This window comes from Corvus hawaiiensis, chromosome 15, assembly GCF_020740725.1.
Source record: "Corvus hawaiiensis isolate bCorHaw1 chromosome 15, bCorHaw1.pri.cur, whole genome shotgun sequence".
NCBI classification, from domain to species: Eukaryota; Metazoa; Chordata; class Aves; order Passeriformes; family Corvidae; genus Corvus; species Corvus hawaiiensis.
In genome coordinates this window covers 6490023-6517134 of record NC_063227.1, presented here as the reverse complement: position 1 = coordinate 6517134, position 27112 = coordinate 6490023, and the positions used below count along the sequence as shown (strand labels likewise).

The window sequence follows — 27112 nt, the reverse complement described above, 5'->3', positions numbered from 1 at the left end:
GCCAGTGTGTTACAGCCCCTGGCATGTGGGTGTGGGGTGTGCTCAGGGGTGAATTTAAAAGTTAATTCTCAGAGGTGGGAAGGGAATTTGGACTTGGTTGTTTTCTTAGTTCAGCTGAGTGTTTATGCAGGAGAGGCAGGGAGCAGTCCTGGGTGTTCAAACAGGATAGGAAAGTAGATTTGTACAGTGAGACTGGAGAAATACGGAAACCAAGAACCTGTGGGGAGATCTCACTCTGAGAAGGAAATGGGCAATGAGCTATTATTTGTCCCCATTAGTGGCAGGAGGATGGGGACAGGAAAGAAAGAGTGGGTTTGTTAAATGTCTCTGTCCTGGGTGGCTGTGCTCTGTTGCTGTGAGCTCTTTAAACCAGTTCTAGCTCTTGCACCAGAAGTAACTGCATTGCAGTAGTCACAGGATGTAATCAGTTAAAGTTTAACCCAAAGGATCCCAAAACACTCTCAAAGGTCCTGCACAATCCATGTTGTCACTGGCCCCTGTGGCTGTACACGAGGAGAGGAGCTGGGAGGCATTTCTTCACTGACCTCCGGGAATTAACCCTCTGTGATCATTCCCATCCAGGGAAAGCTGTAACAACTTAACAGGAGTGAGAAAAATCTCTTCAGACTGCAGCATTCTGGTGTCTCTGCGCTCCACTGCCACGTTCCTGCAGCCCATGGCTCCTATGCCATATGGCAAAACACTTTGTCCAGAACTATAAACCATCCCAATTACACTGATTAACTCTATGGAAAGGCACCAGCACTTGGAACATTTGCTGACGCTGCCTGGACAGAGCAATAAGAAAATAATAAATGATTAGAGAATTGGCTGGGGGGAGGAGAAATCTGCATGTTGTATATAGTTGGGATGGGAAGAGCACAGGGAGACCAATAAATTGCATGGGAATAGTGCTCAGTTTTGTGCTGGGTCTCTGCTCTTCACAAGGATTTTTGTTGTTGGTCACTCTTGCTTATTGCCTACTAAAAGAAAAGTGTTTGTTAAATTCATTTTTGAGCCACAGGCACTATCTCTAGTGACTTTTTAAACTGTTCCCTCTTCCAGAAGCATCTACAGCTCTTGGAGCACACACAGTGGCTTTCTGGAGATGTATGATCCTAAGCCTCTGAGACAGGTTTGAAGAGTTCAAACAACAGAGAAGCACAAGTCAAAGCTTGGGTTTTAATCACTTGTGAGATAAATCCAGCAAACACTAACACTGACTCTTACCTGTGCCTATACTGAGAGCCTTACAAAAAAAATAAAGTTATAATTACTTTTTCTTTTTTTGGTTGAAAAACAAAGGGGAAAAGCATCCTTGCAAAGACAAAGGCATGTGTCTGTAGCTTCACACACGCACACTCTGAATATTCCTTTTAAAGTCAGAGGGGCTAGTCAGATATTCAAAGTCATGCATAAACAGCCCTCCTGAAGGCAGTAAATAAAGGGGGAAAATGTCTTTACAAGATGCAACTTCACAATCTAGGTAAGAATATTCTCTTTACTGATGTGCTCCTGATTTAGTGTTTGGAGGGAGAGCTGCAATGGGAACCTCAATTGACGTCAGAGGGTTTTAGATCACAGACCAGACAAGTGTCAGAGAATTACGAGAAATCGTGGCTGCTCTTCTATCTATAGCTCTGCAGTCGCGTTTTCACCAGTTCAAATAGCTCACCTATGGCAGCTTTTTAGAAATTAGTTTTAGTTTAAAGATTTATGCTGCTCGTTAAGATTGGGTAAGGATACTGTTACTTTTTTTTTTTTTTTTGCTAAATCAGAAGTGGTATGAATAGAATTCTTTTAAGAGATGTGACATGTAGTGCAGAGTGGTGGTGAGTTTTATCTTCTGAAATGGAACTTTTTGCTGCAGATCCTTTGAAGAGGTCTCCTGAGCTAACCTGTGTAACCTACCTACAAAACCATGGGTCCTGTGGTGGAACTGGGGCTCTCGGATGAATTCTGTGCTGTGTAAAATGAGTTGTGTGACGAGAGCACTCATGTTGATGTTTTCTGATGGAATTGGTTGTTGTCATTGCAACACAAATACCCTGCTAGACTTGAATGTTCCCTCTGTGCCATCTGTGATTCCTGGTGTAATTTATCAGTTTATTCATGAGCAATGATGAAATGTAACTTCTGGAATGAATGGCTAAGCCCTGGGTTCCCTGCCCGAGAGGGATCATCATCTCCTCACTCCAGGTGCCTTCTGACTTTGTTTTGTCAGGGATCTGAAGAAACCAAACTCCACTTTTTCAGCCCTGGTGCAGGAGGGCAAGTTGTGTTTGAGGCTGCTGCTTTGTCAGCCCCACTGCCAGGAGATTATTTCAAAGCCCATAGCTCTGTGTCAGAGTGTGATGGATGGGGCTGGAAGCTGGACAATGCTTGCAATTCCCAGGCCCGTGGGGTGGCAGGAGAGGTGGGATGCACACATTTCGGTTTGTAAATGAGATCTTGGGAGACCTGGTGCAGGAAAGAATTCTGTGTTGTGTGTGGGTGTGCCAGCAACTATTGGCCTGGTCAGCAGTGATTCCAGAGGGTGAAAGCACTGGGAGCAAACAGAGAGGATTGTAAACATCCCCCACAGAAAGTCACTTTTGTGTCCAGAGCCTGTCTTGACAATTCTTACGAGATAAGAAAGGGGTCCCTCAGCCAGGAACTCAGAGCTTCTCCACTCCTCACTGAGGAGTGTGGTGACCATAGCCTGCTGTAATGGGGGACTGAACCCATCTTGCCCAGGCACTCTTGCCACCAGCAAGGACATTTGGAGATAAGGCTTTTTTAAAGGGTGCTGATAACAGCTGGCCCTTGCAAGCTTTCAGGTTTTACAACTCCCCCATAAAAGAGGGGAGAAGGGGTCTGTGCTCGAGGCTTTATACAATGCATCTTTTTACTGGCATCAGCCGAAATAAAAGAATAAAAACAAAATTGGAGGAAATCATGTAAAGGTGAGCAAGCCATGATTTTGTCTGGATTTCCTGCACAATTCCTGGCTCAGCTGCGTTTTGCTGCTGAGCCGGGTGCGTGCGGCAGTGGCGCGATCCACCCCTGATCCCACTTGTGCTGCTGCTTAATTGATTTGTGTGTTTGCTCCGGCCCTGCCGGGGCTGGGCGACGGGATTTGCATTCTGGGCGAGCGGTCGCAGGCGCCGCTGGCAGGGCGAGGGGAGCTGCTGTCGGCAGCTCTGCTCTGAAGGCAGCCAGGGGATGATTGATGGCACTGCAAGCCCTGCTGCTCCAGCCATGCGACACTCCTGGTCCTGGCAACCCCCTGGTGCTCTGTTCCCTTTCCACCCACCCCACAAGGAGGCACTGATAAAGACAAGAGGGTTCCCAGGCTGTCTGCTAAGGCACTTGGGTATTTTGCCTTTTTTTTTCCCCCCCCCTTTTTTTTTAGCAGGCTGTGAGCCTCAATGGAAGAGTAAAAAAGCAGAAATCAAAAGGAAAGCACGGGTGCTAAAGGGTGTTCTTTTGTTTTCCCCTCCCTCTCAAAATCCATATTTTGTGGGGTTTGGTAAATTAAGATTTCTCCTGCTCTTCTTGCTGGCACTTATACCCAGCAGAGATGTATTTACCGGATGCCAAGTGTGCCCATGTACCAGCCAGATGTGGTGCAGTCCCCAAATCAGCAGCTCACCGTGGTGCATTGTATGGATGGACTAATTGTCTGCATGATGGGGAGAGCTCAGCTCCTGTAAACGAGGGGTTTACACCTGCCTCCATTTATTTCTGTTCTCCCTCTGGGCTTTGGCCTTGCTGAGGGGAGGACAAATACTGCATTTCTGGATTTTTTTCAGGTTTTGCGCATTAGTCTCTTGAAGCATTGGAGAGATTTAAGAGCAGCTTGGAGGTGTGTATGGGATCGATAGTACCGGTGGGATCAGAGCAAGCAGGACCAGATCAGCTGGACTGTATTAGCACTTTCCCAAGAGGGGAAGGGAACTGTAACACTTTGCACCAATCCTGGCTAAGAAATCCCAATGCAAACCACCTCCTCTGGAGGGAAATGGTTTCTGTTCTGTCTGGCTTTGTAAAGAGAAATGTAAATTGTTTGGATACTTTGGGGGAAGGGTGAGAGAAATGAGATCAGTGAATTTTTTTGTCTCTTTAAAGGGAACTGACCTGCTGAGTTAGCAATACTTTATTATGCCAGGTGCAATGCAAAAGTTGCCTGTTCAAGGCTGTGCAAGTAGGTCTGGAAATCAGCAGCCAGACACTCTGGTGTTGAGCTGTCTGGTCATGGCTGGTAATGATCCTTCCAGTGCCTTGCAGGAGGAATCCGTGCTTCTCTCACTCCTTCCTTTTTGCTTCATTTATCCCAAGTTGGTGTTGGGTTTTGGTGTGTTATTGGTTTGGGTTTTTATTCTTTTGTTGGATTTGTTTTTCTGAACTAAAGTTATCAAAAGTTCTTGGAATTATTTTTTTCATCCATCAAAAAATTGAATCAACCTGTGGTGGGGAGGGTGTGCTGGAATGACATTTTTAGCTTTTAAAAGCTTATGATTAATCTTTTCTCTTGGAAGGTGTGAGGTGCACAAGTGTAACCATAGTTCATAAGAATAACAATAATTTGTGCTCTTGCTGATAGATAAAGGTCAGTAGGAACATGCCAGGTAATGAGAGCAAAAGGGTAATTTACTGGAAATAGTGAAACCCTGATTTAATGTGTCACAACACTGAGAGCTGATACAGGCAAATAAACCAGATGGAAGTCATAATTTGTTAACAGTCTATCTGTTGTCTTAACACTGATCACTTTGGGATCTCAGAAAAGCTCCAGGTTATAGAGAATAAGCAAGTGAGAATAGGTGATGTGATTTGACATAATTAAATGTTGTGAGTTTGATTTGGATGTAGTGATTTTTAAAATGTGATTTATTTTCTTAAGACCCTTGTCTTTCATCAGTGCCTAAATAGCAATTATATTAATTAGGTGGTCTGACATCTTGTTCTTAACACTGGAATTTGGAGAGTCCTTTTAACCTGCATCCTGGGATGAAATGAGAACAGGCCTTTCTGCTGGTTTCCTATTACAGATGAATGATTGCTGCTTGGTGCTAGGATAATAAAGTAATTTAATTTTGGACGTTGATTAACTTCTTAATTCAGATGTTGGGATCCTTTTCTATCCAGGTCAGCTCATGAGGGTTTGGTGAGATGAATTTCTTAAGCTAACGAGGGACGTGTTTGCCCAGGGCCAGGGGGAGCTGCCCTGTGCTGTTGCTTACAAGAGTTTTCCTTTCTGACTGGAATCACTTGGTCAGCAGCAGAGTGAACTTCCTGAGCCTTTTCCTGTGCTGTTAAATCTGGGACACTGAGCCAGAGGGCCCTTTGCTGCTGACTTGCTTTGTACCTAAGGGTCTCCAACACCTCTCATTGGAGAAGGAGAATAAGAATTCCCATGCCTAAATCCTCATTTTTGAAGGAAGTCTCTGTAGTGCCTTTGCATGTAAGGGCAGGGTCTGGCCGTTCCCTCCACATCTCGATCTCTTTGCAGAAGCAGCTTCTCTCAGGGGTTAGAACAGTAAATCTCTGTTCTGCCAGTGGGACTTGCTGCAATGTGGGGTAATGTTCAGAGCGAGCCAAGGTGGAAAGCCAGTCTACATTACCTAAAATCTGCGTGGCACCAGTGCCTCAGAGACCAAGGATGTTTTATTAGTCCATGTGAGAAACTGCAACATTCCTTGTAATGGTTTTGTTAAGCAAGCTGGTTATTTAGGGTTTTCCTGCTCTCTGTACCCCACCTAAGGAGGGGAGGAAGGGTGGTTTTTTCACAGACATTTGTGGAACCTTTCTTTTGCTCTGAACCATCCACAGAGCAGATCTGGAGTTGTTTAAGGCAGCTGTGTGGAGAAGAAGGTTAAGACTAGGCTGTTAGAAAGTGTTTTTCGAAATCTATGTTGATTTGTCTTAATTGCCTAAAATGCAAGAGTCAGGATGAATGGATCAAAGTCCCTGCAGAAGGCAGGGTCCCAGACATTTTGTGCTTTTACTGTGATGACACCAAATTAATCTTTCTTTACAGAATGATTTACAAGGGTTTCTAGAATTGTCTACATCGTCACATTTTCAAACCTTGGCTACGTAACCCCTTTTAACGGGGTCGCTAATGGGGCTATTAAAGGTTGCAGACCAAAGCAGCTAAAGAGTATCCTTAGAGCCACCTGGTCCAAGGCTTTGCTAAATCACTTTTATTTCATGGAGATGATGGACTCTGCAGAGGCACAACTTTTAGTAGATTTTAGTTAGCACGGGGAAAATAATCTGTGACTATTGAGAGTATCTGCTACACTGTTTATCTCGTGGCTCTGGAAGTCTCTAGTTAGGGCTTCGCTCATGGGCAACTGTGTAATGTTACCCATCCCTGCAGAGCTATAGCAGGAGCTTTAGAGATACGGTGCAGGTTATTCTTCTCTTTTTTCCCTTGCCTTTTCTCTTGTGGTATTTTCAAGGAGATGAAACCAGCAGCTCTGTAATAACCCCCTTTACTTGCCAAGACTGTTTCAGGAGAAGGTTTGTTTGTGGGCTTTTTTTGTCCCCATGAAGTTGAGGCATCATGTTCAGAGTGGCACCTTGTTGTTTTAAAAACTAGCAATGAAGAGCTCTGTTAGTGACAGGAGGGAATATAAACACGCCAGTTGGAGCAATCCAATAGGGACTGAGGCTGGCAGCAACTTTTAGCCTGTGACTCACTTGGAGCAGTTGCCTTGAATCACTCCTGCTAGCTGACAGATTGTTGTTCAGAAGGGGCCTACTCTGATCTTGAGTCATGAAGGTCATGCTGCTGATTCTTGATAATAGGACAAAAACCAGGCCCAAAGATTTTCAAAGCCTCACAGGACAGTGCCCAGTTGGGTAAGGTGTCAGTTCTAGGGCATCTTTTATCTCCTAATTTGTACAAGGTGCATTCCTACCTCTAGCTTACACAGTGGTGTTTCTGGACCACTACAGCTATTAAAATTTAGCGGTACAACAGAAAGTCCAGGCAAGATCATAACAGGATAAGGGAGCACTTTGTTCTGCATGAAGGAATTCACAACTGAACATTCAGTGTGTATAGTTACTTTGGGAGAATGATTGATTGTAAATGTCTCCACAGGTATAAGCAGGACATCTGGAAATCTGTGTCCAATATTGGCCCAAATTGTCCAATTTATTTTAAAGAACTGGCACTTTGCTTTACCTAGATACCTGTAAGGAAAGCTTGGTCAAACAAGCTGTCTTCATTTCCCACCCCAACTCAGTTCCCATCCCTGTCTCTGTCCAGGTTCCCAGTAAAAGCCTTAGTCACAGCTAAGTGACTGCAGCCGGAGGAGGCAGGTAGCAGAATGGGAAGTGCCCTTCCATAAAGAAAGGCTTGTCGGAATAAGCCGCATATCACAAATTCCTCCTAAAACACCCCAACTGTAACAGAAACAAATATCATATTGGCAATACCATAATGTTTGCATTCACACACCAGCTGTTACTCTTTCCCATGGGGTCTTGTTTTTTAAAAGGCTGGTGGAGGACATTTTTGTTAAGCAACAAATCTAGCCTTATTTTCTATATTGGCTTATTTTCCTGTATTGGCTGTATATAATTTTCCTTGGAACATTAGATTTTAGTTATTTATTTTTTTAATACTTATGTGGTATATGTGCTAACACATAATGGATTCTCTTCCCACAATACTTTTGACAGGCTGACAATAAAGCGTGGTGCACTCTAATTTAAAGCAATGCATACTTCTCTTATGGATTATTGGATTATCAGCTTTGGGTTTGTTAAACATTGTGTATGACTGAGTGCAGGAGTAATTGGCACACCAAATTTATGAATGACTGTTAATTAATAAACTTCTCTTACTGAAACTGAAATAGCAAAGCTATTTCTGGACTAGAAAAACTGGTGGATTTTTGGCCTCTAATAAATTGAACACATAGCACAAAGCAGGAGAGGAAAAAAGAAAAACATTGCGTAGAGTCAGTTCTGAGCAGGAATTACCGATTGTTTTTCTGTTTGGGTTTTTTGTTTTTGTATTTCAAAAATGATTGCAGTATGTAAACCAATTTGATGTCATCCTTTCCCTGTAATTGAATTAAAGAATTTTCAAATATTCTTAAATGTTGATTTTGGGAAAATTAAAGTTCCAGAAATACCTTTTGGGTGCAATATGATGTAAACCCACATACGTCTGTGTATAATTTATAACATTACAAACCTTTGCATTAGAATCTGAGGTGACTGGTTTACTGGGGGTTTGAATGCCCCGGACTGTGACTGATGTGCTGGGAACCTGTCAGTGCTCACACGTGTCATGTGAAGCACAGGTGTGAGCAGGATCTGCAGGACGAGTGTGCATCAATTTCAGTGTTCAGGCACTTCAGAGGAGACCTGGACAGATGCTTCAGCACCAGGGCCATAGCAAATGCAAGCCTGGAAATACTTTATTTCTGTTATTTGATTTTCCTTTTGCTTTCTGGTGCTTGTGTTGTTTAGTCCTGTTTGTTTTTAGGTTGTTTTTTTTTTTTTAACCCAATGCTTCCCTGCTCTTTAACTAAGAGTTTATTGCACATCCATTTGCTCCCTTTCAGCCCCCTCCACTGTGTCATGCAGGGTTGCAATACACTTGTGACTAAGATGAGAAAGGATGGCTCTGAAGTGCTGGTTGTTGGGCACTGCTTCTCAGAGATTGGTGATTTTAGTTGTTTCTAGAACTCATTTTTTGATTTACCTAACAAACATTTACTGCTTTGAATTCATGAGACAATCTTGCTGTTTCTGAATTTCTGTGGAATTACAGAAAAAAGTGGGGATATTCCAATTTTTATGCCTAGAAAGACTTTTGTGTTCAAAAGGAAAGAGAATGCTCACTCAAAGTCTGGCCAGTATCAGCAGGTCTGCTACTGTGCTTTGAAACAATAAGTGTTATGCCAGTGATTTTATGCAAATAACGGCTGTGTTTTCACATTAAACTATAAGATGAGACTTTGGCAAAACACAGAAGCAAGAGCCATGCAACTGAAATGAAGGCTGAGACTGATGAGCAAGTTCAGGTTGTGAAACAGGGCTTTTTTCCTCCAATTGCCTGTATCTTGTATCTCTCACTTGCTACAACAAGCTGCATTTTTCATTGAAATATAGAAGCTTCTACCTTCCAATATTTTTTTGTCCATTCAAAAAAAGCACTGCAAGGGTAGATGGGCAAGGAACAATTCTTTAAGGCTAAAGCTGTTCCTTCTGCCTTAGCCTCAATGAGAAACCGAACACATCTAAACCAGAGTCAAAATACAGCTGGGTGATAATGAGCACAATCGGAAGAAGCTCCCCCCACCCCCTGTGGCTTTCTTTTAGATTCTGCAAAGAAAGGATCTTCAAAACAACATGAAAGGAAAAAAAAAAAAAGTTGGGACAGAAGGAGGTAATTCTTTGCTTTCAGTGATTTTAAACACAGCCAGCTGAGGATAGAGAGCGAGCCCTCAGAGGCAGACAGCGAAAGCATCCCACGGAACTCACCTGCAGTCTGAGGATGGGGAGGGGGCGAGGTGGGAATATTTACCCGGGCAAATTCAAGTGCAGCATTGCCAGCCGCCACTAGCTGTCACTTTGCAAGCAGCCGGGGTCGGTGTTGGTGTTTTCAGCACTGCGGTTAGCGAGATTGCGGTGCTAATTAAACGGAGTAACTCCCAGAGCCTCGGAGCGTCCCGAGCCCGGGGCTGTGCGAGCGCCAGCCCGGGGCACCGAGGGGAGGCGAAAGGGCAGCTCGGGGCAGGGGCCCGCCGCCGTGCCCAGGGGCTGTGCCCCGAGCTGCGCTGGGCACGGCGCTCAGCCCGGCCGCGCTCCTCCCGTAAAGCCGAGCCTTACCTGAAGAACACGATCGTCTCCCACACGTACACTCCGAGCGCGTTGACGTTGCACATTTTTCCAGCTCTCGCTGTTTTGTTGTGGTTTTTTTTTTTTTTTTTTTTTTTTCTTTTTTTTGTACTCCGTGAGGGGTGGGCCGGTGGGGTTGGCCAATAAAGTAACCGGGCACTTGGGGAGAAGCGGTGGGGGAAGCGAAACACCCCTGGCACGGGCGGGCGGCTCCGCTCAGCACCGCGGCCAGCGGCGGGCGGGCGGCCGCGCTCAGCACCCGGACAGCGCCCGGTGCGCGCCCGCTCAGCACCGCGGACAGCGGCGGCTCCGCTCCGCCGCTGCCTCGGCTCGTCCCTCCTCCGCCGGTGCCCCCGCCACCGCCACTGCAGTGCTGCTCGGGGCCGGAGCTCCGGGCTGCCCGCACGGAAGCCTCCCTTCAGCGGGATGCCGCTCCGGACATCAAGCTGGCGACAGGGGCGGACGCAGCGGGTGTAGGTTTGCCATCGGGGTGCTGGGGGTGAGATGGGAGAGGGGGACGACGACCCTCAACAACCCAGGGTTTAATCTCCGCTGCTGGCCGGGGTGTCTTCCTAATTACATCCACAGGAATTTGTCAGTGTGGAGCCGTGCTGCAGTCCCGGTTGTGTCTCTTTCCTGCCCGCCGTTTGGCTGCTGTTGATTCCTGCTTCCTGGGCTATTTTCCTCCCGAATAAGTTATTGCTGCTGTAGGGAAGGTGTCCCATTGCTCAGGGCTAGAGCGGAGGGGAGCGAAGGGGAAGTTTCTTGGGAAGCACTTCCATTGTGCTCGGAAAGAAAGTGGCTCAGTGTCCTCCTAAGGCATCTCATCTCCCCTCTGCCCTCTCTCCCCTGCTAGGACTCGCCAGATCTTGGGAGTTTCTTGCTGCATTAATTTACTAAACTAAAAAAAAAAAAAAAAAAAAAGAGAGAGAGAGAGAAAAAAAAGGAGGGGGAGGTGGAGAGAGGGAAGGCAGAGGGGAGGGGGTAACTCAGCCTCTCCACCATCCCAAGGCCCTCCTCTTAGCTGTGCTCATTGGTCTCAGGGCTGAAAAAACTACTCTAAGACGTGGTTGGATAAACGCATGTTGTTCAGCAGAGGCCGTTAACCTTTAAAGCGCTGATACGTTTTGGTTTATTTCAATTTTTTTAACTCAAATTGCTGTCTTTTTAAGAAGTCTCTGAAATCGTCTCCCTTGACAGGGCAAGCGAAACATGCCTTAAATCTGCATCTCGTGGAAGATCTGCTTGGCTGGCAGCTGCTATGTGTTGCTGTTGGCTTTTAAGGAACATCTCTGTGTGGTGGTTTTTTGTTGTTTAGCTTTGTTTTATTATTTTTTCCTTTTTCTATTTGTTTTATTTGATTGGGTTTTTTTGTCTTTTGCATTCCGTTTTTCAAAGAGCTTTGGCAAACACCAGGGCCATCAAGGCCAGGGCAGGTAAGGAGCATTCAGTGGTTTTTATCACAGCTCCAGCTGTGCTTGCAGGGTGCTGAGCTGGTGGTTGGGGTGGGGAGGATTGGGCTCCTTGGTCACTTTGTCAGCATGTCACTCAACTCGGCTTCTCATCAACTTCTGAGAATTGAAAAACTTAGCCCTCCTAAATAATCCAGATTTTTTTTTTTTTCTTCTCTATTGTCCCAGTGTAATGGGATTATTCTTCTTTAAGTTCTGTTTTGTTTACTTGTCCTGTGCTTTGCAAAACTCCCCACGGCAAAGATTTGCTTTTAACCCCTGTTTAGCTGTCTTTAATCTGTTCAAGGACTCCTCCTATCCCACGTTGAAGGGTGGAGGAGGACTGCTTTCTCCACCACTACTGTACCCCCTCTAGGCTAGGAAATAACTAAGTTTTTCTTCTCCCTTTGGGTTGCATCTCAAAGCACCTTACTGCCATACTAAAATTCACCTGATGTTCTCGATCTCCTGCTTTCTTTTTCTGCTTTGCTTTAAAGCAGTGTGTTTACTTAGTGAAGCAGACAAAGAAATATCCTTTGGGTTACCATTCAAAAAAAAAGAAAGACCTGCTTGGCTTCTAGCCACTGGTACAGTGGGAATTTAATCGGATTTACTCCAGCTCCTGGGTCTCGGTGTCTGGGTAGATTAATAACAGGCTCTGATTTCAACTCACGGAGATTCCTGGGGACGTGATTCCATGCAGCATTCCCTGCCTGCTGCTTGCTGGCTCCTCGGTGTACCTTCTCTCCTGATGTTTATCCCCACAAGGATGAGCCTCAGTCACTGTGCTTTTCCAGCCTCCTGTGTGCTGACAGACCAGAGGAGGAGCTCCAGACTGAGAGTGTTAACAGGACCCACACAGCAGGAAAGAAATGGTCTTTCCCTGACTTTTTACTGGGAAGCAGTACAAAGTGCAGGAAGCAGAACCATCTCTTGGCATCTGTGGGTTAAGTGTAGGGGCCGTCAGCCTTCTTGTTCCCTTAGAAATGGAAATGGGCTCTGTAGGAGATACGAATGTCTCATGTGATATTTCCCCTGCTTGCAAGTTTGATCTTTATACCAAAGAAACCTGGACTTGTCTCCTCTTGTCCTCACTTGCTGTCCTTGCACTCCCTTGTGTTAGGGGAGCAGGGGGCTGTGCTTAAGATCAAAAAAGCAGATAAACCTGTGTGTATATAGGAAAAAGAGTCTTCTTGTTTGTTACTGCTGAAAGGTCTCAAAACTGCTTTTTCCAGGGAAAGAACTTCTCTGCATTGCTGTCATCTTTCCTAGTGGTGATGGTGACCAGGGGGCCCAAGGACTCTTCTGCTGATATTCAAATATTTCTTCCTACTGGAGAGGAACAGGAGCATTATTTGCTTTAACATCTGGGGAAATGGAGGCAAAGGCAGGTTTCAAGAGAGATTTGGAGCAGGTCTAGGCATCAAGATGATTTAGACCAGGGATTAAAACCAAAATAAATGTGAGGTTAAAGGATACGAGTTTTGCATGTCTTATCAGGAGGACCCCAAATGTACCCACATATTCTGCTTTATACTTTTGTCTTTGCTGTCCTATCTCCCTCTTAATTGCTTGGTACAGTGCCCTGTAGGTGCTACATGAGCATGTCTTGGTCAGGCCTTGGTCAGGATGATTTCAGGTCCTTGGAATTCGAATCCTCTGATTTAACCCAGGTGATTCCAGAAACAGCCTCACTGACACCCATCGGTAATTTCTGTGTTCTGTAGCTCCCGATGTTCTCTCATCTGTAGATATCCATGATGAAGTTTCCCACGTTCGTTCTGTACCATGCCAGATATTTAGATTTTCTTTTGTTCTCCAAGAAGTTGAGGGCAGATAAACTGGAAATAGGTCTGGAGATTGAACAATGTCTGGATGTCAATTTTATCACTGTTACTTTAAGTCACCCTTGTCATCAGGTACTTCTCTCCCTTGGTCTGTCCTGGCTTGCTCTTAGATCGGGTTTTAGCTTTCTGCTTGGTTTTGCTGCAGTGGTTTGTGATTTATTTTTTTAGGGGAAAGGTTCCCTTGCCAGTTCAGCTGTTTTTCAAGCAGAATCCAAATGGTTTTGAAAGGCATTTGTCTTTCTCTGGTGGCACTTGTACAAATTACAGAGTTGAAGATAACTTATCATGATGTCAAATGAGCCTCTTAAAATTAGAATTACCTGCTGTGTGTTCATCTTGTTCTTGTTTTTAGTTTCAAAGTAGACGAATCTTGTAAAACTCGCTTGTAGGTGAAATTGTCTGGGAAGATTCTTTGTCATCTTCTCTCTGGGCTGTGAGTGATGGATTGTCTTCAATATACCACAAAGATAATGGTTTTAATTTGCTTTTCAGCACTGAACTAGAACTTGAGATCATCTGCAGGGAAGGGTGTGCATGAGGACTGATAAAAGTCAGGGAGGAATATCTGTTTCTCCAATTTCCTTTATGTGGTTCCTCTCTGATCCTTTCCCTTTGAACAATGCACATGAAATTCTTCTCTGTGAAGAAAACTATTCTTCCTGGTAGGCTGTGGCTTCATTTTGTTTTTGATAGTTGATAGAATTGCTTAAAGACAAGGAGAACATGGAAGGCCTTGGAAATCACTCTGTACTGAGGTGAATATGCTCTCTATGCTGAGAATTAACCTAAAGATTCATTCACAACTGCAAGTTGTTTTCATTCCTGATCTGTTTTCCATCTCTGGATTTCATAGCAGGTAGAGTAGTTTTTAGTTTCTTTTGCTTGCCTTTTTAAAATTCAAAATCTGGTAATAAATTCATCATGGTGATAAACTCCTTCAGGCTGACCATAGGCTGCCTTCTTTTCCCAGATAAATGACAGGATTTTTGGTGAAGAGGTGGCCTGCACAGCAGTGAAGTACACTCAGCATTATCTTGGGAATACTAAATCCATTATTGTCAGTTTGTTCTTTGGAGAATAGCTAATGAGGAAACAGAGCCCCAAGAACTTGAATTGTGCTTCCCAAGGCGGAGATTCAAATTGCTACAGCAGCACTACTTGCCTTTTTGACACTGAACGTATGAAAAACAAATTTTAAATTAGAGTTAAGTTCACAGAATTTTACAAAGGGTTCCATCAAGTAATTTCCTATTCAGCTGATTTCCATGTCAAGTAAGATATTTCTATGCAAGATGGTTCAAGTAAATACAATTTTCTTAGAAACTTGAGAACCTGGGATTCTTTTTTTTTCTGAAGAAAATAATTGCTGGTAAAATAACACCATAGAGTGTTTCTGTAATAATTTATAAAGTGTTTAGTCAAGATTCTTTACTTAAAAGATGTACAGATGAAAGAATTCACTGGAACTAACATAAAGGTCCGTCTTCCACTACTTTTGGAGATATCCAGTCTAAAATTATTTAAAAAATTGAACTCTGATGAAAAGTTTGATAAATTCTCTTTTGCTATGCATTGACTCTTTGGAAAACCAGTACTGGAGTGTCTTGCATATGAATTCAGCAGAACTTGCAGTCTAAGGTTGGAAGGCTTTGAGTGATGGAGGTGAAGGATTTGTGGAGTAGGTGATTGATATTTTTGACTGAAATTCAGAACAAATATCACTGTTGATGGTCTATTACGCCACATATTTTAAAAATTACAGGTCTAACTATATTTGAGGTTTAGCCCTACAACTTCCTCTGCAGACAGAGCAGTTCCATGGATTGTCCTTGACCTTCCCACTCCTGGGCAGTTTCTCTAGACACAGAGAGCAGGAACTGATTTCTCATCTCTGGAAACATGGGCCCTGTGAGCCTGGTGATATCCTGTGATCACAGACTCGTTGGAAGGGGAGTGGAGCCCTGGGCTAGGATGACTTCATGACACACTAAAAGTTTGCAGGAGGCCAAGTGAAGATCTTGCTGAGTGCAACATGATCCAAACGTGTGTTTGCCCTCCTATGATCCAGGTGAAGGCAGTAATCCCTGAGGAAGAGGAAATAAAGAAGAATGGATGGTTGTTTCCCCCCAGGAGTGCTGAGTTATTAATAAATTTCCATGTCTCATATGTCACATAATGACACTTGAGCTGTGAGCAGTCTTGCTGGGCATCACAGGCTTGTCACGGTTATGATTTATGTAGTGTCTTGTAGTAAGAAAGCAGCATGGATCTCATAGCCCTACAAAAATCACACTGCTAGAATCACTGTGCAGTGCTAAAATAAAATTATACTCCCACTAGAAGCTTGATTTGAATGTCTTAGGTTAATTGTTTCTGACCCGTACAGAACAATTACCAGGCAATTCCAGACAATTCAGAAGCACTATTTCTTTCAGTGATCTTGACCAATAAAACTTTTTTGGTTACATTGCTGTGTGAATGAAAAAGAAGCCAAAGTTACTTTTACAGCCAATCTTGCCAGAACTTATTGGGTGTTGAGCATCTGCAGTTTTTGGAAATATTCTCTTGGCTTTTAGAGTTGTGAAACCCATTGCTCTTGCCTTAGCTGCCCTCAAGTGCTGTAGGAAATTGAACTTTTCTACCCTTTATCTTGCTCTTAAATTAAAGAAACCCTCTGTTTATTTTGATGTGAGCAGGCACCAGGTTTTGCAGAGGTATAGAAGAACACAGGGCAGACCTAGAGCAATTCACATTACCCTCTTCATTCCTGTTGTCTTGGAATAAAACCAAGCAAAACAACAATCAATCAATAAAAAAACCCCCACACCTCTCAAAAAACCCCAAACCAAAACCCAACCCAAAACCAAACCAAAAAGACATAGGGAAGAGAAAGATGGGAAATAAATAGAAACAAATACATTAAATATTTTCATTGTTTCACTTGTCTTGTGAATTCTATAGAGTGTATGTGGGAAATGCCAAGAAGTGGAACCCTTTGGAGGAAAAGTTTGACTGCAAAGGACAGACTTGGAAAGGAAATTGAGAGACAACAGCCAGTGATGCTGGAGAGGCCCCTCAGTGTCCAAGTGCTTAGATACTGGAGCATCCTCTTACATGCCCCAATTCACTCACAGGACCAAGCAGCAAAATTTATCTTCTGGAGTGAAAGAAACAATCTGCATATTTTTGATTATTATTAGTAGTATTTTTCAAGCTTTTGGCAATAGAAATATTTGCATGTGAGACATCTAAAGGATAAAAAGAAGCCTTGTAGGATCCCTCCTCTTTTAAACATTGCAAAGGGTTTGATCCTCCATCCATTTTAATGAAGCTTTTTGGCTTTGAGGGAGAGGTATGGGACTGCTCTTGTTAAGGATCTCAGATGAGAGGGTGGGTTTTGCATTTTGTTAGGAAAAGACAGGGCTTTTCACCCATCTGAGGTGCCTTCAGGCTTGATAGCACTACTGAGATGTCATGTATCAGTAGGCACTTCCCTCTGGCAGAATGTGTTTCTTCCTTCAGTATCACGGTGCTCTTGATTTGTCCAAGTCAGTTATTTTACTCATGTGGAGTGGCAGCTCTGGCTGCTTCATTGCCATCCAAAGCAATCCTGCCATCCCTAGTGGGGTAAGCAGGGATTTGGAGAGGTCATTAGGCAAAGGATTTTTACCCAGCTGTATTTTATTTTATTGTTTAAAACTGTGGCCCTGTGGACTTGCAGAAATGTCCCTGAGCATCACTCAGTTGAGCTACTTGCTTGGTCTTCATAAAAACATCTCGTTTTTGCTCCTGTACTTCAGGCAGAGAGAGCTGATGTAGGGCTGGGTCAGTAAGGACACTTCTGCATTAGGTTTACTGGTAACTGTTTCTGAAAGTGCTCGAGGGAGGTGAAAGGTGCCATTTGAAAATCTCAGCTGGGCTGTGTGAGTTGAGATGCTGACCTCACCTAAAATCCTTGCGTCAGGTGCGGCACCTCATGCCTCAGGTGAAAGAGAACAGAGAATTTAGCACATTTGCTAAGTTGCTTGCTATTGCCTTGGGCTATGTATTTCTTTGCAGCTCGATGAGCTAAACCCTGTGACAGGTACGGGGCCTCTTTCATGCCCTCCCTCAGCCCAGTGTTTGCCCAGGGCTTGGACAAAATTCCCCCCATGCCACCCCCAGGGGGGTTGCAAAGTTTGTTCAGTGAGCTCTGAGTCCAACATTTTGTCTGATACAACTGATTACCAGCTGGAGAAGGCGATTAGCTTGGGCCACTCATTGGGTTCAGCGAAGGGAATTTGGCAGCTCTTAGTGCTGACTTATCCTCTGCCAAATGTGAATGGAGGGAATGCTCCTCTCTGAGGCCTTCACAAGCTCTGCTTGATCATAGCACTTGGTAAAGCTCCTCCTCGAAATGACTGCCACCATTAGTGAATGGAATGCCTTGATTTTCCAAAGATGTTAATGATCAACGTCCTTCCTCTTGCACAGTGAGAATTCTTACGGGTGTATGTTGGAGAATCTTAGATCACAATTCTTTTTGCTCTAGCTGCAAGATTGCTTTTTCTGCCAGAACCAAAATTCTCTTCCCTCTTCAAAATATTTAAATTGTGATAGGTTCTAATGACTCTCCAGGCCGACAGCTTCTGTGTCTGCAGTTCAGCTGACACAAAACCAAGGCGCTACTGCTTGCAAGTTTTGCAGCATTGCTCTGTTGCTGCCTTTACGTGCTGTGTGCTGGCAAAGCCCAACCTTGCAAAGCCTTTGCAAATCCCTGCAAGCATCAGTGGCCTGTATTTATTGAAAGGAATGGAAGCAAAAAACTCAGGATGTAAGCAGAATGGAATTTTTTTTTTTTGTAAAAATACACTAGCTCTGATATTTTTTTTCTCCCCAAGCATCAATAAAATTTTTTATAGCAAGAAGCTGAGTGTTACCATGCATTTTTCCTTTGGACAAATCAAAGAAAAGAATCTCGAGCCTGTTCATCATGCTGCACCACGTTGGCATTTTTGTCTTCTATAGCTTTCCCTCCCCATGAAAACAGTTCTCTACCAAGGCAATTGAACTGAACAGAAGTGATTTATGTAGTCTGTGCAAAGAGAAAAGGCTTTGTTAGGTTTCAGGGAAGACATGGAAACACTGGGGGTGAGAAACAGCTTGGCTGAGACATGGGAATCACAATCCTCTCATTAAATCTCCATGCCTATGACCAGACTTGGCCTCACTTTGCATTTGCTGCCTGATTACCGAGTCTATGAAGCTGCCGTCTGGAAACAAAAAGCAGTAAATCAAATCAATGGGCAGCTTTCAAAGGGGACTGGAGGGGCCTGTGCTGCCGTGTTCTCCTTTGGCTCATTGTCTGAATGTGGCAGACACCAAAACCTGCCCCTGCACATTTCTGCTTGCACGTGGAAGTGCAAATAGAACTCAACTTTTAACTCTTCATGTCATGCTGTCATGGTCTAGGAGAGACTTCTCCTCATGGAAATAAATCTTCCCTTCTCCTCCCAGATGACTGATCCATGGGAAAAACAGTCCCTTCAGCTGGTAGGGAATTTTATTTTGACTTTGTGGGCTGGGATAGGGAGAGTAAAGGAGGGAGTAGCCTTGGTTTGAAGCAGTTTAATTCAATATTAGGGAGAAACAGAAATTTGGAGACAATTACCTGACTCCTGTGTGGACAAAAACACTGGAGATACTTCTGGTATTGCACTCTTTGTACTCACAGTATTTTAAGTGGAAGAACTCTGCCAAAGAGCCAGAGCTTGGTTACTGAACTAAATTTTGGAGAGCTTTATTGCATAGGCATGAGCTATTCTGATGTACTTCTCTTGGTATTTGAGAGGTGGCTGAGTTGTCTGTGAAGGAATCACCAAAATATTATAACATACATATATATATATACATACATATAAAACCCACCTACATTTGCATATATATATATGCATATATATATATATATATATATATATATACACACAGACACGTAGACACGTGGTTTTTTGTACCTCCAAGCTATTCTCTGAGACTCACAGGCAAAGTACCTTCACGTCTGAGCTGTGCCACACGTCCTGTCTCAAGGATATTCATACTCATTCCCAGGAATATCAGAGAATTTCCAAAGTCTCTTTCTCCCACATAAAAGGGACAACCATCTCTTTAGGAAAACGTCATGGTTCCTGGGCTTTTAAACAGGAAAATACTCCTGTTCTAAAGTCTGTGAATTGAAGCTGTGTCTAACTTGTTGAATTCCTCTGGGCAACTCTTTGGATAAAGAACTGACCTTGAGATTTGAAGCACTTCAGGGCTTCCAGAGGTGACCTGCCAGAGTAATTACTTTATCCCAAATTCAAATAGTCTCCAGATCCTGGAGCTGGGCTACTTCTCATTTAGCTGATGTTCCTCAAAAATCTAGGGAAGCCTGGAAAAGTCTCTTGCAAGTCTCAGCATTCAAAAAAGCTCCAAAATCTTGGATATGAGAACTTGAAGACAGTGTAGATTTCATCTGGCTTAGTCTTTGCTCTCCCAAGGATGTGCTCAAGAAGTTGTGCAGTCACAGGGGAGCAGAAAGTTCTGAGAAATTCTATGAGCTTATGGGAAATGAGGCTTTCCAACGACCCACAGCTTGGCTGAGGTTGGACAGGTCTCACTGGAAGTGTAAGAGAAACATCTCGCAGCCCTCTGGATCTAACTCTTCACTCAGAATTGCTGGGAACAGGTTAGTGCCTATATAAATTATAGAGAACATGCTTTTTTTTAACACTGGCAAAATGCCATCTTTTCCTCAGAAAGTCTGCACTATTTTGGTGGAAGGCTGAGGAGGAATCCAGTATGAAATTGCCATAACAGAAGGTGGACAAAGTACTAAATGAAACAGGGTGTTACAGTGGACTTTGGGAATCTGACATGTAGGCTCTGCTCCTGGCACTGGGTGGTGTGATGTATTTATTGTCTAATAAATTCCAGTTAACATTACACCAGCTATCCACAGAGGGTGTGCCTATACTCCTGGATAAAACCCGGGACCTCTGGGACCTTGTCTGTTAAACAGTTTGTTGGCCCAGTAAACTGGCTCACGTGGCAGTGCTGGATGTTAGAAATCAATACAGCTGCTCTTGCCTTGTCCTAGCACAGGAAGGGAAAGCTCCAGGGACTGATTAAGTTCTCTTTGCTGAAAAAGCTGCTGCATCCTGAAACATTTTAAATAAATGCCATGAGTCTACAGGTAGTTCTGCATTTAATTCAGATTTTGTAAGTGGTTTGTTGTACACTAAATAAGTGCGACTTGATTATAAATAGCTTATTCACTGTAAACACACATCTTATTTAATGGATTGTACATCTCATCGTGCTACTGTTTCTTAATTAGTACGGTGAGCTGTCATAGTGAATTGTCTTTGGCCAGGCTTTCGTGGTGCTGTTGTGACTAAATTCAGTTATCCATTTACCACCACAGCCCCAGAAACAGTCATTTACTTATGAAATGTTTTAATAAGCTGGATAGCATTCTTGGTCCTTTTCACTTGGCTTGACAGGCTCAAAGATGTTTTACTTCATGTCCAAAGCCCTCAGTGGCATCAGCTGGCCAGACTGCCCCGTGGGGCTGGTGCTCTGAGGAAGGAGAAGCTCAGCTGTCTCTGGGAAAGGCACAAGTGAGGTGCATGTGGAGAGTGTTTGACAGATTGCCAGATTTGTAGGAGCCCAAAGACTCTGAACACCTCTTGCTCTTTTGGGCTTGTGTTAATGAGGAGTCAGAGCGAGGGCTTGGAGAAGTTTGGCTGTGGTGGTGGCCGGGTTTGTGTGTGGTGCTGCGAGTGTGGTACTTCTGCCAGCCCTGGTGATGGTGAGTGCAAGTGACACATGTCTGATGAGTCAGGTCTGTCCCTATGTGCCCCTTAAGGATTCAGGACTAAAATATCACTGAAAACCCATTTGGGAAGGGAACTAGAGCTGCCTCAGGGCCGACATGTGTGTTTCTTTCCATGTTTTGTTCCAAGAACCAAACTGGAAGGGTCATGCAATTGGGAATGTGCCAACACCTCACACTTACATGTCTGTGTAAGTCTATGTCTGCTATTTTATGTGCCTATGTTTCTCTCTGAGCAACAACAACCCCCTTCCCCAAAGAAATCAAGGGAGAGTCTGTTGGTTTATGCTGCCCTGTAAATGATTTAGGTGAAACTTTATGCACACAACTTGTGTGGTTACCAATTACCATTCCCAGAGGAGGAGCAGAAGGAGGGAGAAAAGGGGAACTTGCCTCGTCGGTATGATGGGAGTTAATAATCAGTTTAATTCACAGTCTCCAGCTCTTCAAAGGAGTTGCTAATAAGTGTTTGTCTTCTCTTTCCCTCCCACTCCTTTCCCCTTAGGAGCTAGTGAGAGACATAGCACTGATCACAGAAGGAAAATTGTAAAGGAGAGAAGAAATCCCCAGTGGAAACTCTTTAATGTGCCTCTGGAAAGGCCAATTTGTGTTAATAGGACAAAACTGTAACGTTTAATATTAATTATAGGGATTGGGGGAGGAGCATGTGAAGGATGGAGGCAGAGAACAGACTGGAGGGGAGGAGAGATCCCATTGCAACAGTTTGTTGCTGCAGCAGGAAACAGAGCAGCCAGATGAGCTCTGTTTTTTCCATCAGTGAGGGAAGGTTTGTCTGTACCAACTACCAGCTGAATTCTGCTACCAGCAAAGAAGCTTCACGTGTTGCAGACAGACCCAGGTCCTGTGTCTATCCCAGATGCACTCGTTGGACATTGCTGAGTTCAGGCAGGGCGTGTAAAAGATGAGGAAAAGTGTGTGGATTGGATTTCATGGCACAGAAATCCTGTTCACTTGGGCTCTAGAGTACCCCCCAACACCTACAACCTTGCCAAGGACAGGGACTTTCCCCCTCTCTGAGGAGTCCCCCTCCAAAATTTATAACTGGGAATTATGGGCAGAGAGCAAAGGGGGAGGAATGTTCTGAGGGCAGCAGTGACTTGTCTTGCATGCCTGAATTAATGCAGCCCTATCAGTTTCAGCTCTTGCTTCTGCTGCTCATCTGAGCACTGCATTTGGCTCCCATTTCTTCCCTCCAAAGCGTGATAAAAAGGCGATAGGAGATTTAATTTCCAGAAAGGGACACCCAGGCAGGCAGCAGGATGCCAGCTGTTGGGTAGATTAATGTGGGAAGTTTTCTTATCAGATGTTTAGAGTCTCTGTTACAGATAAGCAATGTCTCTTAAAAAATAAAAATACATATAAACGCTCCTTTGCCGATGAAGCATCTTGGTGATGTTTCTTTACAAGCAGGATGAACATGAGCTGGATTTCATCTGACCTTTAAATTACCTCTATTTTATCAGTTCCATTTCATCAGCAGCTCTTTAGAGAACGAGCCCCTACTTGGAATTAATAGATTCCTTCTTTGCAGAAAGCTGACACAGGCCTGTGAATAGCCCAGCCAGAGTGTGCTGTTCCAGAAGAGATCACATCTGGAGAGAGGAGCACACTGACACATGGGAAGGGTGCTTGGAAGGGTTGTCTTTGCCTTGATAAGCTCATGTTCCTTATAGGAGAAAGTTCATCACAGGCAAAAAGTGACAGTGGCATAAAATCCTAATTCCATTTTCTCTTTGTTCTGCCAGACCTGTGGGGGCAGAAGACAGATTATCTCCTTAACATCCAAGAATCAAAGAAAATAACTTCTGTAATTCTGGAGATAGAAATCAAGTTACTGGGTGTGTGAAGGGGTTGGATTGGGGGGTGGTTAGGGGATGATACTGCGGATTTTTTTGGTTTCTGTGGTGCCTAGTGCTGACTGACTTTTGTTACACCTTCCCGAGGCTGGCCTTCTCAGCAAAGGCCACCAGCCAAGGGCAGCTCTTGCAGTGGAGTGGTTTCCTGGGGAGGAGCACAGGGTATGCTGGGCCTCCATCCCTCTCACATCTTGGTCTGCCTCTTGCTGGCACCATCTATGGGACAGAAACAGACCTCAGAAAACACAGAGGATTTCCCATTCCCCTCATACAGCTGCTCATATCCAAGCCATCATGGTAAAGGCAGTTTTAATTTCACAGACAGATTGTGTCCAGGGGTGAAATGACGCAGAGAAGCTCACAAAGCTCAAACCTGCTTTTCTGGCCACAGAGGAGCTGGGGGTACGTTCTGTGCTTGTGGTGGTGCTAAACTTCAGCAGTTTGCTAAGGGACAGCTCCCGGGACCTGTAGGATACAAAAAGGATGTGAGAGGCAGGTATGAGTTTCCAGCAAAAGGTTGTTTCATATTTAGCTGAATTCTTTTTCTGAGTGACCTTTTAGGGTGTGATTAATCTCTGGGCTATGCATGCAGAGATGGGTTTTGTTGTCTAGACTGTGCATTGTCATATCAGTTTCTGGCAGTCTCATCTGCATACAAGTTAAACATTCTTTTTCACAGTTGTACTATTAGAAAACTCCAGAGTGAATCATGGTCATAATGTCCTGTATTGTCTTCCATAGTCATTTTCAGGTTGATCCATACAGGATGTCACCTCTCTGATTGTTCTTCCCTCCCTGCATCACCTTTAGGGCTGCTTCAAACAAAGACACTCCTGCATTTGGTGAGGAAGACGGAATTTTATGATGGAGAAATAGGCTGTTGATAGTAGTTAATCTCCTTGTTTAAAGAAAAAAGACTCATTTCATCTCCTAATTTAATGATAAATTGCAGTGATTCATCAGGGAAGGAGGGTTTATTAATAGAGAGGATAATAAATGGGCTGCAGAGAGATATGGAAAAATAGTTTTGTCAAATAAGGGACTTAGGGGGAAAAAATACAGAGCATGAAGATAGAAATGGAATCTTCAGAATCATTGATACCTCTCTGTACCTCACACATCACCTCAAGGACCTTCCCTCCTTGTCTCAGACTTGCTGCTTTAGGTTAAACTCAGACTCTAAATGACCCAGAAATGGGAATACCTACAGACCTCTAGGTATCCAGATCCAGAACAGGCATGAAAATATTCTAGGAATATTCTGAGGGGAACTGGAGCTGTCTATGAATTTGGGTTGAACTCAGGGAATTGTTTCTGACACAACTTCCAACTGTAAGATGAAAAATACAAAATATATATATATTTTTTTTTTAATAGAAAATGGGTTTTGGAATTCCAGGGTTTGGTATTCACTTTGCAGAGACACTGTAGGCAAAGCCACCCATGTAGTGATTTCCCTTCAGTACCATGAGATGGGATTCTTCTTAGGTTTGGGTTAATAGTAACTAAAGTGTGACATCCGGCCCTGCAAATGCTGATTAAGTTTGCTGGGGACAGAAACTGGGGATGAGATTTTTCAAAAAGTCACAAAGTCCTTGTTAGGAAAGTTTGCTTAGGAGTGAAGTTCTTATCTCTCCAAATAGAGGGGAAAGTAAATCCCCATTTCCCTTTTCCTGGCAGGGCTTTTATTGAACAAGGGACAGGCAGAAGCTGTTGATCTTTTGAGAACAGCTATCCCTTCCTGTCCTTTGCTTCTCTCAGGGGAGACTGAGGTAGAACATATTTCCTGCAGGGCACTTGAAAGATTTCATTTGGACAGATAAATGAGAAGCTTTAAAGTTTTGTTTTGGTGAACAACAACAACAAAAAAAAAGTAGCATTTGGATCAGATTTTTGTGGGTTTTTTTCCCATTTGGGCCAGCAGCCAAACTGGTTCTCCAGCGTTCAGCTGCTTCCCAGGCCTCAGAGCTAGTTCTGACCAGGCAGGCTGGAATAGCCCAGCGTTTCTGCCTGCCACGCCTGTGAACTGGGTGATCCTCCTGATGCTCGTTAACAAACAGTTATTAATCACGCTTGCTTTCCACCTCCATTGAAAGAAGAAAAGGGTTGGGAGGTGCAATACTCGCCTTCTCTTTGCCTCGGAGGAGAGGAGAATATGGGTCAGGGAGAGGCATCACCTGCTGTGGCAGGGGATTGCTACCGATGTGTGTGGTGCTATTTAAGGAAAGAGATTAGAAGAGAGGAGGGAGAGGGAAAATCCCTCTATTAACAAACTCATTAGTGCCGGGAGAAGTCAGACCAAATTGCTCTTCAGAAAAGCACTGTCTAGCTGGATTTATTATTCTCTGTAATTTGGGCCAAAACAGGATCGAGTGTGGTACAAGGAGGGCTGAGAGAGGAAACGTGGCCTGTTGAAAGCCAAGTATTTGTAATTACCCAAGTCGAGATGTGACATTGACACCAAGGAGAGAATGAGATCACAATACTATTTCCTCACCTAAAGAGCCTGTGCTGTGCTTGCAGGCTGTCTGTAGACCAGAAACACCGTGAGGGAGATGCTTTAAAGGGATTTGGGTGTGACAGATGAGAGGCGGCATGCCTGGACACGTTTGTATGCTGACACTTAGGTTGTACCTGGTGAGGTGCATATTTATCTTCCTTGGATTGTATGGACCCAGCAGCTCTGGGCACCATTCATAGGCTGGCAGAGGTCAGAGCTGGGCATCCTCAGTGCAAAAGAGCCTTGTGTGGAGGTGGTCCCAAGCCTCTGCTATTGTTGGATATCACAAGGCTGTCCAGGGAGGATCTTCTCTGTCGGATTTGAATTCTTAGTGCCCTGCAGTAACTGCCCTGGTGTGGAACAGCAGAGACAGGGGCAGAACTTCCCACCACACGGAACAGGAGTTCCAGCTTCATCTGCCCAGGCTGAGGAGTCCTGGCTGAGCTGCCAGCAAAGTTGTCCTTTGCAGGAAGTGTGGTGCAGAAGGGAGAAAAAAAGGGTTCCCCAGGGAACACTGCCACTTATTTGCCTGCCCAGGAGAGGCTCTGAAGGCACTAGTTGCAAAAGCTTTTGTCTGTGCCTCTTCAAACACAGCAGCCTGAGGGGTTTCTTTGAAAGAGGTTTTTTGGTGTGCTTCTTTCAAGTGGCAGGAGATGTGTGCTTGAGCTGCAGGTGGCCAGCTCCGAGGCTGAGCAGTGTGTTTGCAGGGGCTGGCACTTCCAAACTCCCTGAGCAGAGAGGAAACATCAGAGAGATTTGAGGCTTCTCTGTGCCAGGATGTAGCCTGAACTTTGGAAACAGCACAAACACAAAATGTTTTCATTAAAAAAGAATAAGCATCTCTGTGGAGTTCCACAGCTGGCTTTAAAAGTGACCTTTTAATTTATTTAATGTAAGTTATTGATCAGAGTATAATCATTTTAGTTTAAGTCTTCTTGAGTATAGCAGTGTATATCTAAAATGTATTTAAAGCAAATATAATAAAAACTTGATCTGGTGTCATTCCCCTACGCCTCCCTCGGTGTGCAGTTGTACTCTTCATCTTTCAAATCCAACTTACACTGTCTTTCTGTGGAACTTTCTAACCACCCCATGCAAGTTTACTTCCAACAAATTTGGATCTCCACACAGCCTCAGTCCCACAGCAGTCATGGGCAGGGCAGTTTGAAAGCTCTGCCAGCTCTCTCAGCTGATCTGAGATTGTTTTGAAATCCCCTGCAGAGCTCTGGTGCTTTCTGTTCCTTGGCTGATCCTACAGTAATTGTTCTGAGCCAGAAAAAGGTCCAGCTATGAAATGCTGGTCTCCAACAGTATCAGAAATGGATGCTTGTGAGACAGTTGGAAGAACAAGGCAAGGGTTTCCAGCAGTTTGCAGCTCAGCAGCGGCTTAAACCACACTTAATACCTTTGTCTTGATGGAACTTTTCTCCCCTGAACTTGTCCAGCTGCTTTCTGCATCCTGTATTTGGCATCCTGAACCTCCTGTGGCAAACAGTTCCATAGCTTAACGAAGTGCTGTGTGAAGCTTCTCTTCTGGCCTGCTTTGAAGCTGCCACTTGCTAGTCCATTTGATTTCCCTTTGAGTGCTGTGAGAGATGGTGAACAATTTCCCTTTTTACATTGCTGAAATTATAAATGTCATACTCCTGCTCAGCTCTCTCTTTTCTGCTCTGCTCAGTGCTTGGCTGCTCAGGTATTTCATAGAATGGTTTGGGTTGGAAGGGACCTTAAGG

The 27112-nt window shown here is 44.2% G+C and overlaps 1 protein-coding gene and 1 long non-coding RNA gene across 4 annotated transcripts in view; one reads left to right on the top strand and one right to left on the bottom strand.

Moving 5' to 3' along the window:
• The window catches only part of GLRA1 (glycine receptor alpha 1), a 38718-nt gene extending 27942 nt beyond the window's left edge, over window positions 1-10776 (bottom strand). For both annotated transcript variants that reach the window (XM_048320024.1, XM_048320025.1), the window contains exon 1: window positions 9844-10776. In XM_048320024.1, coding sequence (XP_048175981.1) covers window positions 9844-9899 — 56 coding nt within the window. In that variant the 5' untranslated portion in view covers window positions 9900-10776. The remainder of the gene's footprint in view (window positions 1-9843) is intronic.
• Window positions 10777-10912: 136 nt separating this feature from the next.
• LOC125333795 overlaps window positions 10913-27112 on the top strand; it is a 176121-nt gene continuing 159921 nt past the window's right edge. For both annotated transcript variants that reach the window (XR_007206969.1, XR_007206968.1), the window contains exon 1: window positions 10913-11288. This is a non-coding gene — a long non-coding RNA (uncharacterized LOC125333795). The remainder of the gene's footprint in view (window positions 11289-27112) is intronic.